Source organism: Melospiza melodia, chromosome 3 (assembly GCF_035770615.1).
Source record: "Melospiza melodia melodia isolate bMelMel2 chromosome 3, bMelMel2.pri, whole genome shotgun sequence".
Lineage (NCBI taxonomy): Eukaryota > Metazoa > Chordata > Aves > Passeriformes > Passerellidae > Melospiza > Melospiza melodia.
The window spans coordinates 55854273-55867572 of NC_086196.1; the positions used below are offsets into that span (position 1 = coordinate 55854273).

The window sequence follows — 13300 nt, forward strand, 5'->3', positions numbered from 1 at the left end:
GATTTGTGTAATCAGAAGAGTAAGCATCAAATGGGCCCTAAAAATCTTTTGTCCATCTGAAGAGGACAAGATGATTTGACCTCTCCTGTTTTGAAAAATCCTATAGATATTACAGATTAATCTCCTTTGTCTTGTTTACTTGTGATGTGTTTTGAGTTAGATTTAGGAAAAAAGAGTCCAGAAGAATATGGCATTAGGGCAGTAGTATGTAATTCAATTAAAAAAAAAAAAACAACCAAGCACTCAGCACAGGGTAAAAAAACCAAGTGCATGCTGAAAGAAATTACTGTGAAATGGAGATCTGGAACATGAACTCTGCTGTTGCTGGCTGTTACCTCAAATCCCATCTGAATTCAAATATTACATGTTGTTTTGGTTATTGTGTTACAGAAAGACTGTTACTGATTTTTGGGAAAATGTGTTGGAAGTGAAGTGGTTCAGGGCTTGGAGCTGTATGTAGGAATAACATTTAGTGAGATTAGTTTAAGAGGGGAGAGAGACTGTAATAAGACTGAAGAGGCATTGGGGAGAGACTAATAAACAGATGCTAATATGCACTTTATTATTGCCTGAATTGACTGCAGCCCTGTAGAAGTTGGGGCTCATGGTGTAAAAAAAAGCACAGGTCAACAGCAGTGTGATGATTTCTTTCCATTTGCCACAGCTCAGGATCTCAGGGTTGTCAGCAGTGTGGTATTTTGTCACAGTCATGTGAAACCCATCATTCCCAAGTGTAATCATAGTTTCTCATATGAATTTTCTCTTTCTTCAAGCGGGGGAACTCCTTTATTGTTTTTAAATGTTGGCTTCTAGTGAAAAACATGTATTTGTATAAAGGCATAAAATCAGGAGCAGGCTGAGAGACAAAGTTTCTGGAAAGCTGCCACGTTGAGGAAATGTATAGTATTTCATGATAAAAATCATCCTGCAGAAAAATTATCAGAGACAGTGGTTTACTTTTTATTGCTTCTGAGCATCCACAGTTTCCAGTGCCTTCTGGGAACCAGAGGTGCTTGGCATCAGTAAAGTAGCCCATAGCTCATTTTAATCCTCAAGTCAAATTCTCAGCTGCTCTAATTCAGGACACTTCTTTGACACTTTTTCTAGGATTCATTTCACATAACATTTCAAGTTAAGTGATACTATTTTTGTCTTGAATGTTATGTGACATCCAGGTATCGCTTCTGTGCCTCTGTCTTACCATTTACAGAGTTTTTTTTAATTCAAGGGGTAAAGGGGCTTCCAAACATAGTTAATTCTTATTAAAGGAAAAAAAAAACAACAAATGGCCTGTTTCAAACCTATTCTGAATCTTAGAAAGGATACACAGAAATTATAAAAAAAGAAACAAGTTCTGATTGAGTGAGTCCTGTAAATTAAGAGTTACAGGACAATTTGTAAAAACAGGACAGTTTTTAGAAATAGTTTGGCACATTTTTAACTTATCAGTCTATGCATTCTTTTTATTTTAAAAGGAAATATGTGTGATTTGGTTCAAATTACATCTGGAAAAACATAGCTGATATTACAGTGCAACTTTAAAGACCTTTCTCTATCCTTTCTAAACAAAAAGCCTCCAATGAATCATACAGTCCTTCCTTGGCCATAAATAGTGTAGAGTGGTACTTCACTGCTGGAGGTGCATGGGACGTTAAATTGTCCAGTTTTCCTCTGGTTGCTACCCAGGTGGATAACCTCAGGGTCCTGGGAAACATTTGCCCTTCAGTAAAAGAGATCCAATGTTCAGGGCTGCTGTGAGTTATTGTTAAGTGCTCAACAGCTGCTCTGTTCATCTAGAGGATGTTGCATTACCCTTACTGAGACTCATTACTTTGTAGTGTGCTCAGAGCCTTGCTGACTGTGACTGTGTGAAGGGCTCTTGAAACCAGATGTGGTGGAACAAAATTACTTTTTTTAATTTTAAGACAAAAATGTAATTTAATTTTGAAATCATGAGTATCTGTCTTGGATACAGAAAGACAGAATAGGTAGAGGGTGCATGTGTGTGTGTATGGTTAAACACATGGTGCTTTGCTTGTAAGGGGAATAAGACCCTAATTTCTTGTTTATAATAAAGATTGTTGGAAGTTTTCAAGACTGGAACTCTTACAATTTCAAGTCTTAATGTAGAATTATAAAGTATAATAGTCACAGAACTGTTTTTTCTTGTGTCTGGAGACAAGCATGAGCATGACAATGAATTCTGTGCTTGTAGGACCAGTAAGCTCACCACAAAGGAGTTAACAGCCTAGCAGAGAAAGAGATTAAAATTTCAAGGTTCTAGTCTCTATTACATTTTTTTAAAAAATTAATCTCAAAAGCAGCAGTTGCGTTACAAAAGGTGTAGTCTTGGAAGAGATGAAGACAGGAAAGCAGGAAAAATGCAAAGGAAATCAATTTGTACTGAGTTGCTGAAAGTCTTACTTAAAATGTAGATTAAAACTTCCCTAAAGATAAGTGTTTTACAAAATTATTAGTGATTTTGTGCACTCTGTCTTCCCAGGAATTAGAAATGATGGCAATTCAGAGTTGAAATTAACAAAGAAGAGAGGTTTAGATCTTACAGAAATTCATGGTTATGACATTCACTACTTACAGGTGTAGAATAGTAGGAAGCAGAGATTTATTAAAGACTCTGCTTTCAGCCTCAGTGACATCTGAAACTTATGTGGAGGAGGTGATAAATGTAATAATAGGCAGCAACAATGGCTGAATTTTTACACAAGAATGCAGCTCCTGAGGAGAACTCATACAATTTTCTTCTTTCACACTTCTTTCCCTTTTTTGTACAACACCATAATTGATTTCCCTGGCTATTAATTTCATTTTTAGTATTGTCTATAAGGAAAAAAGTGGGATTTGCAGAGGGATGGAAGCGAGGTCAGAGTATAAATTTCAGCACCCATCAGCTGTTCTGTTCCAACAGACCATTTCTGTATCTGTATTTTCAAGTTTTTCCAAGAAATACCACTCCAGCAGCCATGGATTGGTCATATGAGCAGACCTTGTTGTGATATTTCCAACAGATCTTATTTGAAGCTGCTATTGTAATCTGTCCTTCTGAGTAAGATTTTGAGGAGAAAAAAATAATTTACTCTGGCTTTTAAAGTGAAGGTTGCAAATTATAAATTGTTTTTGAAAAAAACTACCAATTGAAACAGAGTAATTTCAACTAACCTCATAAAATGTTTTTGTTTTCTCATCAGCCAGAATATTTTCTTTTCATATCTTCAGCTCAATACAAAATGTCATGCTTTTCAGACAATATTTGTTGCTTTAGATTTTTTGCATATTTGTCCTCCAAATGGCCAGCAAAAATCAATGATGTTTCAATTGAAAAATAATGGAAGTGTTCTAATTTGTGTTCATTTTGAATTCTAGACTATTGTTTTCCTGCTAGTACTGTTTCTGGAGTTGAACAAGAATTTCCTAATAGCTACCACCAACTCAAAGCTAAAATATTTTTTGAGTGTGCTTAAAAAAACTATTCCTTAATTAGTGTGTTTGTATACAATGAATGTGACTGCTTCAAGTGCAGGGAATACACTTTTTAAAAACTCATTTTAAAGAAATCAAACTTCAAACTAAAATTCTAGGGGAAGGTGAGACATTTGTTAGAGTTGCTAAAATAATTTGAGACTGCCCATATTTTACATTATTTTGTACTTCAAAGAATAGTCTATTTTTCTCTATCTTAGTGATCAGATCAATTTTCTATCTGCATGTTTTTGAAGTCCTTCAAAAAAGCTTTGTTTGCATTGTGTACTTATTTCTTCTCTCCCTCTGAAAATTATTCCGGAAAGTGAAGATATTTTTTTGTGGTGTTACAGTTTCATACATAAGGATGAAGTTTATCCTCATAAATACCAAGCTTATTATATTTATGATTAAACTGACTATCACAGAGTATTCATTTCAACATCCTATCAAAGCCAACACAGTTTTAGCATAGTTGTTAGTCCAGCAAGACTGGTCAGCAGCCAGTTCCCAAAGTATGGAGTGTGTCTCTTCCGCTGGCATTCTCATGATGCAGGGACAGAGTGGAAGAAGTATTCACAGAGATAGTGGTGCACTCCAGGATTACAAAACAGATTGGCAAAATCCCATTCTGAATTTTTGTAGAGTAGCTGGGCCAAGTCAGACTCCTGGGATTTTGAAATATATTGTCTTGGAGGCAATATGCAGGGTTAAGGAAGCCTTGACAGGCACCTTTCTGAGAGGGCTGTAAGTGGGTGTGATTGTCTTCAGGCTGTTTCAGCAATGACTGTGCAGAAAGAAAAGCTGTAGGTCCCATCATGGGAGAGGCAGACTGAAAGAGGAGAATGTCTTGAACACCAAAAGCTCCATATTGTATACAGTAGTAAAAGAAAAACAGATCATAGGTGAAATGTAGTCTTTCAAGTCAGGAAAGAACTAGCCAATTAAAATTTTACATGACTACTAACTATTCTGAATTGTATTCTGCTGGTTTGTAATTTTTCAACAGTAGTCCTTGAATGAGCTCATTTTCATATTCTTCTGGGTGAGAAAGGATATTTTCCCCTCTACTTGAAGTAATATCCAGAAATCTGTAATTATTGACAGCTGCATATTTTAAGGCTGTGCTTGCCTTGATCCTAAAAGCCTTGAAAAGTTATGGTTAATCCCCAGAGAAGATAGTGATAATATGAAAGAACAGAATACACCAGATTGTGGCATACAGCAGTCATGTAGAAGAAGAATCATGTGGATGATTGCATTGGTGTGTTGCAATATCAAAGGAGAAAACTCATGGTACTGTACAATTGTTAGTGCACACTACAGTCACACCATCTGTGAGAGTCTGTCAGGAGACCAGGAAGGGATAGTTTAGCATTTAGCTTTGCATGATTTATACTGTCCACAAGAGCTATTGCTCTCTATCAACCCTTGTGCATACTTGGGAGTCTCTTCTGCTAGTCCAGGATTTCTGCTGGAGCTGTGAGGGAATGATACAGCTGTACCCAAAAGCAGGAGTGTCTCTCAGCACCTCATTGCTGTTACTGCATATCAGAGTACAGCTTTGGACCACCCTTGCAGCCCAGCTCATTTAATATACCATGCTGCCCTGCTGACTTCATTGAAACTCTACAGGATGCATGTCAGCTTGGGATTTGGCAGTGGTTGCACACAGTTATGTTTTCATTGGCTGGTGTAACCATTTTGGTTGTGGTCATGGGGCTGTATTGTTCTCTGCCGACACTCGGGACTTTGTCAACAAGTGCACACATGTGCAGTGCCTGCGTTGAGTGTATTAGCACATAAGGAAATAATTAACAGAGATGGAAGGTAAAGTCATTCTCTTTCTGTCTTGGCTTTAATTACCATTTAATTTTTACATGCATATTTATATGTGTAATTCTCCATGTATATGTATCAGTAAATTTTTTTCAGCAAAAATGAACTGTCAAAATGTGAACCACTTCCAGTTAAGCCAACATTCCCTTTTTCCCACTAGCTCTCTCTTCCTTCTTGCTCTTGTTTTCAACTCCCTCTCTCCCCTTGTTGAGTCCCTGGCCTCCCAGGTCTTTTTTTCCTGTGCATATCCCCTGTGAATGATGAAACATAAAAGTAAAGCAACAAAATACCAATAAGGCAAAATACGGTCCCTGACCCTCTAATCTGAATACATTTTGTGCAGCAGTGTGCAGAATATTTTGAACTCATATTCAACTCTGAAAATGATATAAGGAGTGTTTAATAAATGTAAGCCTTGACAGTAGAAAGACAAGGTTGGAAATGGCTGTGTATTTAGTCAGTGCTGAAATAAGCCTCAGGGTGAACAAATGGGATTGACGCAAGTATGTTGCATTCCTCCTACAACTTGCACCTCTTCTTCTGCTTGCCACACTCTAAAGAGAAACCCTGCTGTCTGGGAAAAAAAAAAAAAAAAGAAAGAAAAAAAAAGGCTGGCCTTATTGTTCATTTTTCAGAAAGCCACAGACCCAGAAGTCAACAAGGAAGAGAGTTGGTCCAGGACAGGATTTATGGCTTTTTCTTTCCATTAGCAGCAAAGCTTTGGGCAATAATGAAGTTTTCACCCTAAAACCAGAAACTTGTACACTGGACAGAGTTGTGGCTTCTCTCTCCTTTTAGCATGACACGCCTCTTGGTCTGGAAGGAGTCTCTCCAAAGGTGACATAATATTCCCTTCACTGACCATTCTCAGCTCTGTTTTTAATGCCATTACTGATTTTTTTCAATGCTTTTGCCGTACAAGTTGTTATTGACCGGAAGCTGCTGGCTCAATTAATGCAACCCGTCAAGCAGTTTGCAACAATAATTCCTGCTTTAGCTGATATTTGCCTGTTTAGAACTGGCAAACCAGAGGTAGAATGCTTTGCACGTTTGCAGTTTCTTCTCCAGACAGTTCTCAGAACAATCTTGGGTTTTGTTCCATTCTTTTTCCTAAGCCCAGAGGAAGATTCAGGGAAGATTGCCCAATATTTTCTGGACCTTTGCAACTTGTAAAGCTCATTGCCCAATAAAATCCTTTACTTCTAAAGAGACAATTATCCAAAGCTGTTTGGAGATATATTTTTTAAATGCTGTATCCTGCAAAATGAGTAGAGAATCCCATCAACTCATGAAATACTGAACACTGTTCAGATATGAGAAAATCTGCACCTTTATAATTTTCAACTTAGAAAAGTATCATAAGAGTACAACCAGATACAACTAAGCTTTTCCATTTCTTCTAGCATGGGACAATATCTGGCTTTTCACTTTTTTTATTTAATGGAGTTTAGAATCATTTTCACAAGTTCACCACAGTCAGTACAGAAAAGAGTCTGTTTTCCCTGAATTAAGGGAAAATTTTGAGGTTTTCAATTTTTGTTGAAAGCAATGGCATGGTGCTCCAGACAGCCTGTAGTGACGTGGAGTTTAAGGGGTGCTCTATGCTGCATGACATTTCCTTCTGTTAGAGTATTTTGGCAAGAGCTTCCTAGCTTTGCAGTGTGTGCCTTTAAAGGCCTCTGATAAATGATTAGGCAGATAGTTTAGCCTATTGTTGCCAGTAGGAGTAAGGCAGTAACTCCAAGAGAAGTGTCCAGCTAATGTATTAATGCCTTAATCCAGACCAATAATATGATGTAGTTTGACATGTCTGGCATATGGTTTCTATCATCTCAATATTCTTCTCTGTTCCTCCATGACATTATAGACAACTAACCAAAATAAAGAGAAGCAGGAATTTCTTCACCCATAAAATACATTCTAAAATGTTCTGTATTTTGTTCCAGCTCTTTGGTTGATTGAGTAATGAAGTGATCCTGAAATCTAGTGATTACTTCACTGACTGTCTACAGTATTTTCCTTCAGAATATCCCGTGGCATTGTCATTACTGGACCCTGTAATCAGAAATACTTACACAAAATCTGTGATGTGCAGGCACTTTTCACTTGCACTGTTAAATATCCATGGGTGCATGTGTTGTGTGTTTGGACCCTTATGAGCCTTCAGGCACGAGGTGGTAACATTTTAGAAATGTGATTTTTAAACCAAGGTGCATTTTGCATGCTAGAAGTTTCACAGCAACAGCAGCTAAAGGGAGCAGATTATATCCAGGGGGCACTTAAAAACAAGTAGAATAATGGATTTTTGTACTGTGGTTACATGCTCATATGCATGTGCCCCTTTCCAAGCAGATTATACATGGAATAGCCAAAACATGTCAGTGGGTACCTGTGAGACAGTCTTAGGCCTGGCTTAGGTTTGAAGCCCCATGCAAGCTGTGCGCTTAAAACATTGGGGCCTAAAAGGAGCCTTTTTCTGCTTTTTCCTGCTGCTCTAAGAGTACAGTGTAGTGTTGGCTCTGAGCATTGGCCTAAAAGGAGCCTTTTCCTGCTGCTCTAGGAGTGCAGTGTAGTGCTGGCTCTGAGCACAGCAGGACACCTGGCTCTTGCTCCCACTTTGGCTCTGCCATGAGCCCAGTAGCATAGGCAAAGCCCAGTGTGGAAGCTACTGAGGGTGGACTCAGCCCATGGTGGCTGTTACAGGTAGGTATGGCTGTATGCTCTGAACCCACAATCTAACCTATGTCATTAATTACATTTCCCAATGTTTTCTTCTTAGTTGCATAATAAAGCATTAGCAAACATCACAGAACATCTTTAGAGAAACTGCATGTGGTCGGGATGCAAAATTACATCAGGTATAAGGCAAGGCAGTACTTTATGCAAAGTACACCAATAAAAATTATATCCCAGGCTGAAGGGCTTACTGGTCCGCTGAGAAGGCTATTTGTGGGCTAACATTTTAAGTGCTTTAACAGAGCTGTAAAGGGAGGGCCACCATCTGGCTCTTGTTTTCACTTCAAACTTTATTTTTGTATTCACTGATAAATTAGCTTACTATGCAGTCTTTACATTTTGTGGCTGTTGCAGTTGTGTGTTATGTCTGTTGTTAGTAAAGAAATGTGAATAGGCACGTATTAGGCAAATGAAGGGATTTATCCTCTCTAAATTGATGCATGGTTGTCTGTTTCTTTCAGGATAAAGAGGCCCAGAAAGACTTAGAGGCTTTACTTCTTACGCTGAAGCTCTGATACTACGTACTTTTAACTCTTCACGCTGTAATAAAATTGTAAAACTAAAATGAGACTGGAAACTGCGGGTAAATTTCAGCTAAGTCAATGGAAAGACAGTCATTGATTTTGGTTGGCTTGGATCGTGGCCTTTAAGTGTCTGGCAATTATGGTATTAAAATAATGCATTCATTTTTGATTATTTATAATCTTGTACTGAAATTTCATTTTAGATTTCTGACACTGTGAGTCTGATTCTGTGATCATGAGGTCCACTGCTGGCAATGGACATACTGGGAGTTTAAATGCAAAAGGAATAAATTTCGCTCTTTGAAAGATGAATCAACTAGTACGTGATGCCAGCATAGAACTGTGTGTAGCATAAACAAACAAAAAAATGTTTCTATAGTAAATTATATTTATATCAACTAATTTACACAGATGTGTACAGAAGAAAATCATTAATATTTATGTTTACACATTTCTCTACTCTTAAAATATTACAGTCTTGTTGAAGTTAAACAAAGCTGTTGCCGCAACAAAGCTCTTTTTACTTTAAACCTATTGTTGGTTTTACAAAGAATTGTGAAAATTTTATAAATTAAATATTATAATTTATTTGTAACATCACGTACAATATTAAATATAAGAGCAATTAAATAAAGTGGTTTAGAATATTCTATTACAGCTCTGATATTTAATGGATTTGTATCAGGATCTCCATCAAGTTTGTGAAGTCTGGCTCTCTGTCTTTGAAGAGTTGCCTAATGTGGTTTCATCAGAGTGTCTTTGAAGAACCTAGTCTAGCATGTATCCATCACTAACCTTTTTTATCATCTATGTAACATAACCTGTACATAAAAATAGACTACTAAAGACTTACTACTTCTGAGTGTGTTGGACAGCAGTGTTTTTAAAAAAATGTAGCAGATAGGTAAAGAATTTCCATTCACCACTGGACTGATCCAGAGTACACCAGAGTCTGTAGAAGAAGAGACGCTAGTTGTGATTGGCTTTTAATTTAGGTTCTTAATCTAGATGCAGGGAGTGTACCTTGGAGAAGTTGGCGTTTCTGTTAAAGAACATTGAATTGAGTAGGGACAACTGTATGTTCCTTTGATCAATTTGATGTGTAAGATAATGTGGACCACTTTATAGCAAAGACGAGGAGATCTTCACAAATTGAAATATGCCTTTTTTTTTGAATGTTCATCCTGTGGGAAAAATAGTTTCTATATGTCCTCATTTCAAGAGTTCTTTTTTTTCATACATAATCTCAGAGAAAAGGGAAAATGAAAGATTAATCCTAACACTTTCTTCTATGACAGTCTTGTGATTCACACAGAGTAACTGGCTTGTGAATGGGGAAGCTGGAAAGGTGACACATCGTGATTTTGGTAAGGGGCTCTTGGTAAAGTCTGCTTTTGATGTTTTCATAGCCAATGCAAGAAGCATAGCTTAAAAGAATCTACAAGAGTGATTTGTACTTGGGGTTGTTGTTAACAATTCACTGTCACCTAGGAAAATGTAATAAGGAGGCCTTTCCTGAAATCAATTTTATGCTAATTTATATCCTTTATAAAATAAATTGGATTATGCAATAGATACTTTATTTACAAGTAATTATTGCTGATAAAAGCTGAAAATGCATTGGAAAAATAGATTAGAACAAGAAGTTACTTACATTAATTACTGAAATTACATTACGTAAGTAGGATTTACTTCATTGAGGGCAAATATAAAGTCTTGAATTGAAGTAATTAACAGAGATTGAAGGAGACCAGGCTAGTTGTAATTCTATGGAAAAGGACATGCAGATTCCAGTGGGTGGCAAGTTATTCATGGGTCAATAATGTTATGTTTTTGTGAAAAAGCAAATTTCATACTAGACTGAATAAATAAACGTTCCCCATTAAATTCACATTAAATAACCTTTTACTCTAATTAGGCCTAATAAGTTCTAATGAGGCCTGAGCTGGTGTGCTGTATCTGGTTTCAGGCACCACACTTGAGGGAGGTTGGGGTCTAACTGGAAGGAGTCCAGTGAAGAGAGAGACAAGAAAGATGAGAGTGCTAGACATCATTATTTTGCGTGTAAAACATGAAAGAATTTGGTGTGTTTAGTCTGCAGGAGCAAGTACTAAAGGAGTATTCACATTTGTAAAAAGCTTTTGCAGACAAGACACTAAAAAAAGAACCCCAAACCTTGTTCTCCAAATTCCCTATTCGTAGGACAAGAGGTAATTGCCTGCCTTCAGATTAGGCATTAGGAGAAAATGATCCTGATGGTAACTTTGCAAAGCCCTGCAATACATTTCCTGAGAACATTATAAAATCATTTACTTAAGTTTTAGTATAAAAGTTAAATCAGATGTCATACATAGGCAGTGTTTAAGACATGTCATCCTCTGGCAGAGGTTGGACTAGATGACTTGTTGAGATCCCTCCTGGCCTTGCTGTCCCTGGGCAGTGCACAACTCCATCTCCCTGCGAGCTGCAGGCACTCCTGCAGGGGTTCAGAAGTCGGTGGGCTGGCTCTGCACACACTGGCTCAGCTTTGGGCCCACACTACCAAATGAGTTTGTACTCTCAAGTATTTATCAGCATGTTTCAAGACTTGAATTTAAAGATGTGCATCATGACTGGTGTTGACTATTTATTATAACTGTGGTTTTAATCCACGTGGTTACATTTTTAAAGAAATTTATGATTTTATAAATGAAATTACTGATCTTTCTTTTCAGCCTTCTGAATTAAGCCCATTATTCAGTTTTAATTTTTGCTCATTACTAGTGTATGTGTAGAATTACAAATTAATATATGTGAGAGAAATGCTGGGCTTAATTATTTAATTCTAAATTGTCTTTAGTAGTTTGCAGAAATATTAGTCACACAGGTAAGAAACAGCTAAGATATTTTGTGCTTTTAAAAGTTTTTGCTAATTAGTATACATGAGCATTCTCAATTTTTTTGTCTCTGATTTGCTAATCTGAGAACTTTTAAAATTGAAGCACGTTCCCTAGATTGCTCCTTGGAATAAAGCTTTTGCATTTAGTTGTAGGCCCAGTCTATCTGTTCTCTGTGTCATACCAGCTGGAGAAAAAGCAAGCATAGCTCCAGAGGCCATATGTTTTCTTTTTTGTTTAAAATATCCACAAGCAGACAGTCACTTCCGTAGTTTTGTCTCTGTGGAGGAGCTAGAGTCTGTGATTCTGTATTAACCCCCTGCGGGTTTGAGGCCATGTGGAGCAGATGGGGATGCAGGCTTCCTGAAGCCATGGTAGCTCCTTCAGTTCTTCTGCTGTGGCATCTCTTGTTTGGTCTCTGCTACAGTGTATGCATTTACAGTACACACACTGTAAATCCTCTGTGTAATTTGTCTCTTTACATACTTGAAAAAAGTGAGCTCAGGGGGCCTTGACCTGGTACCAGGATTTCTGTGCTTCAGTACAGTTAAAACCACTAGTTCTGCCATCTGTGATGGCTGAGGTAAGTTTTATTTCTTGTGGTGAGGCTAAGGCTTCTGTCACTGAAGCCTAATCCCTTTGCAGTTGTCCCTCACAACGCACAAAGCATGTGATGCATTTTTTTGTAGCAATGGCACAGGGGCATTGTGGAAATGGTAACAGAGACACACTTTCTCATACTGCTTTGTTTAGAGCACTGTGTTTCCTTCTGCTGAGTCATGGTGAGTTTTGCATTTCTGTGTAGAAATATCAATACACTGACTTCTGCAATCAGTTAGAACGCTGTCCCCCAGTGGTGAGTAGCTGATCTAGAAAAGAAAGTGACAAGTTCAAGTTAAAAAAAAAAACCTCACATAAATCCATGCCTAAAACTCTGTTATTATAGTAGTAAAAGTCTACTAACAAACTAAAAAAACAACCAAACAAACTACCCCCAAAAGCAAAAAGCAACACTGATACCAAAGCAACAATAAAACAAATGCCATGAAGGAATGGCTGCCCAGAGATCCAGCCAAGTTGAACCCAAATATAGCAGCTTATTTGGATCTACTTACCTTCAGCCATTACTACCTGATCACATTCTGGTTGAAGTACCTGGAACTGTAGGGAGGTATTATGAATTGCAGAAAGATTGGTGGGTTTTCTGGAATTTTCCTGGACATTCTGGAGGCTAGTCTTGCGGTGTTTTTTTCAGTGGGCACAGTAGTGCATTATACCTACTCCAAATCAGAAAATCTTGTGGTAAAGTGATGAAATTGTATTGCAGCATTCACCCAGTGCAAACTCCAGAAGGAGTGACTCTGAAAGGCCAACATTATTATTTTCTCTGTTTTCCTTCTGCATATAAGGTTATATTCTTATTTTCCAGCACTTTTCCTTCTTACAGGCTTCCAAGTTCCTTGGAGAAGAAACAAATCAAACTGTCTTGACAATACAAAAAGAAGTTAGCTTTTCTGGCCCTGTCTATGTTTGTGTAACCCATGCATGTGTGATGCTGGGAAATGAAGCACTGGAACTAAGAATGTGAAACATTAATAATTTTTTTTTTTTAGGAAATATTTTACTCATTTAAATAAACAACCAATTACTCTGGAAGTATCTGTGGGATCCAGTGCGAACTTGAATATGAACAATCTGAGCTCTGTGCTTGGTAGTGCTGCTGACCCATGATGTGACTGTGGGGTTAAGCTCCTTAGCTACATACCCAAGTTACACACACGCAAACACAGTCTGTCCACTCTTCATATGTTTTGTTTATTAAGATTAATTATGATATGGTTTGAGTTG

At 37.5% G+C, this 13300-nt stretch overlaps 1 protein-coding gene across 3 annotated transcripts in view; it reads left to right on the top strand.

Annotated features, from left to right (window-relative positions):
- Window positions 1-9438, top strand: part of RMDN2 (regulator of microtubule dynamics 2) — a 50766-nt gene extending 41328 nt beyond the window's left edge. For all 3 annotated transcript variants that reach the window (XM_063151846.1, XM_063151845.1, XM_063151844.1), the window contains exon 11: window positions 8514-9438. In XM_063151846.1, the coding sequence (XP_063007916.1) occupies window positions 8514-8567 (54 nt within the window). In that variant the 3' untranslated portion in view covers window positions 8568-9438. The remainder of the gene's footprint in view (window positions 1-8513) is intronic.
- Window positions 9439-13300: the final 3862 nt, after the last annotated feature.